Source organism: Stylophora pistillata, chromosome 4 (genome assembly GCF_964205215.1).
Source record: "Stylophora pistillata chromosome 4, jaStyPist1.2, whole genome shotgun sequence".
In the NCBI taxonomy this organism is placed as follows: domain Eukaryota; kingdom Metazoa; phylum Cnidaria; class Anthozoa; order Scleractinia; family Pocilloporidae; genus Stylophora; species Stylophora pistillata.
This window is the reverse complement of record NC_142522.1, coordinates 25385454-25387850: the sequence shown is the minus strand read 5'-3', so window position 1 is coordinate 25387850 and position 2397 is coordinate 25385454. Positions and strand designations below refer to the sequence as shown.

At 38.0% G+C, this 2397-nt stretch overlaps 1 protein-coding gene across 1 annotated transcript in view; it reads right to left on the bottom strand.

Annotated features, from left to right (window-relative positions):
• Positions 1 to 704: 704 nt before the first annotated feature.
• LOC111332785 (sushi, von Willebrand factor type A, EGF and pentraxin domain-containing protein 1) overlaps positions 705 to 2397 on the bottom strand; it is a 14682-nt gene continuing 12989 nt past the window's right edge. Inside the window, exon 20 of the mRNA XM_088756722.1 lies at positions 705 to 2035. Within this exon, the coding sequence (XP_088612848.1) occupies positions 1644 to 2035 (392 nt within the window). The 3' untranslated portion in view covers positions 705 to 1643. The remainder of the gene's footprint in view (positions 2036 to 2397) is intronic.

Genomic DNA, 2397 nt, shown 5'->3' with positions numbered 1-2397 from the left:
TTATCTTGCTAATAACTGTAGGAGCCGGCGCCTTATTCGAACATGAAAATTGCACTTTGCAAAAAATGGCTTTTTACATTGAAAGGTTTGAACCCAGGAGTAACATTTGATCGTGAAGTGCGGGTTAGTGTTCCTTTCAAGGGCTGTTGTTGATACTTCACTGTAATAATGAGTGACAATCTCAGCTGAATTTATCACCTGAGTGGGAAATGGCCTTTGTTTGCTTATTTACCGCGCGTTTACGTCGGACTCGAGGTCGTGCGCGTAAATTCTATCTAACACGAAGATAAGAATATTGGCCCCTTGGTGTTTTCCTTCCTCTCGCACGGAAAAATCGTTTAATGCGTTGAAAACTGCATTGTGTTCCTTTCAATTAATTTTCTCAAAAGCCGCGATAAATGGACTTTTCTTTATTGCATTACAGTTGGTACATCTCTTCATTCTCTCGGTGACAGATCTTTGTTTGTAAGATTTAAGTTTTGCTGGTGTTTCGGTTTCGCTCGCCAAAACAATCTTGTCAATGAGATAATGTTTTGAGTAAGTAATTCTTAGTGTATTTTCATGAAGTATGCTTCAGAAACCAAAAACAGGGTACTCCTTTCCTTAGCTCCCTTTCCCGATGTAGAGTTCCCTATAATTAAAGGAGGGGCACTTCGACCAATTTCTAGAAATCCGTTGCAACTCTGTTGACGAAGGGCCACAAAGCTCGTAATGTTTTTACTTTATTGATGCCGTTGAAGCGATTTTGTTACCTTATCTTAATTATCTTTCCACTTCGCCGTATCCTTTTGCTTCCTTTTATTTCAGCCTTTACTGGTCTAAAATTGCTTTGGCAAAGAGACCCCAAGAGAAACGTTTATTACCTGTTACATAATCTAGGGCCTGTAACGGAAATATCTTTTAAACATTTTACCTAGAACGCAATAAGAATTTCTCACTATATGCTGAATTGTATATATTGAAACTCACCAGACAAAGTTGTTAGTAACTGATCTTATTATATGGCTGTGTCCCCCACGGACTGGGAACTACCGAATTCACGAATTTGATTGGCTGAAATCAATATTGAAAGCGGTCTAGATTTTCCCATCTAGACCGGCATCTAGACCGGCATCTAGACCGGTCTAGAAAAAAAAAGGTACAAAGAATAAAAAAATTGGCATATAAAACACAGCCATATAATAAGTATATTATTAACCGAGCTAGGTCGGTCTGTATGGGAGAATCTTGACCTCGGTCGCTGGTACAGACCGAACGCAGTGAGGTCTGTACTGGCGACCTTGGTCAAGATTCTCCCATAAAGACCTCCCGCTCGGTTAATAAGAACTAATAAATACTTTTAACCGAAACCAACAACGCTGCAGGTTATTTATTTACCTATTTATTTCCCACCTTACATTAATTCATTCGTCACGAGAATTGCTTCAGTCTTGAAGGTTATAAAAATTAATAAAATTTTAATTCAGTCTTAATTTCAAGTAAAAAGCTGTGCAGAAAAAAAAGTATATATATTGTAAAAATACTTTATTCGATACGTTTCAACCGCAACTTACAGGCTACTCCTTTTTTCATCTTTTTTTTTTCAAAGAAGGAAATACTATCTTTTCTATTCTCAGAATTTTAGCAGTCCATCATTGTTACATTTACTTCACATCAGAACAAAAGCGTGGACGAGAAACTAAGCGTACTCTTTCCAGGGGAACCCATTTTTCTTTACCATCGTCAAACTTTACAAACACAAAAGAGTCGCCTGAAGTGTGCTTAGCATGACCGGTTCGATACCATCTTAAGTCACGATTATTGAACTGATTGGCTATTACCGGGGAGTTAGGTGCTACGTCCCCTATCGATGGCACTTTATCTATGATAAGCACTTGATCAGTCCTTCGGTAACTGCGCGTTTTCTTATTGTTAAGGAGTAACGCGAAGTCTACATCTGTCGAATTTATTCTTGTGATCCTAGCTCTGTAGTAGTTGGTTGCATTCAAGTTCACGGCCCAAAATCCCCAAAATATTGCTCCAACCTGGACACATACTAAGAAACAAGAGTTGACAATCAATAGGAAAACTTGGGAAAAAAAGCATGTTACTACGAATTTGAACATAAATACTCTATCAAAAATCTCATATTCATTTAATCTGCTCAACCTATTTACAGGAACCGTGGACCCTGACAGCTTTCTAAGAAGAGACAACTGATCCATTAGATTTATGAAGGGGGTAGGGAGATTTATGAAGGGGGTAGGGCTATAATGTAAATTGGCCACCGTTAACCTTTTAAACCGTCACCTAATTTCTCTTTGTAGAAATACAGCTTGAGTCACCCATTAAGATAATGAGAATAGAGGAAATGATTGCCAACTCAAAGAACTTTGATTTGAAAACAAATTCTTCTCG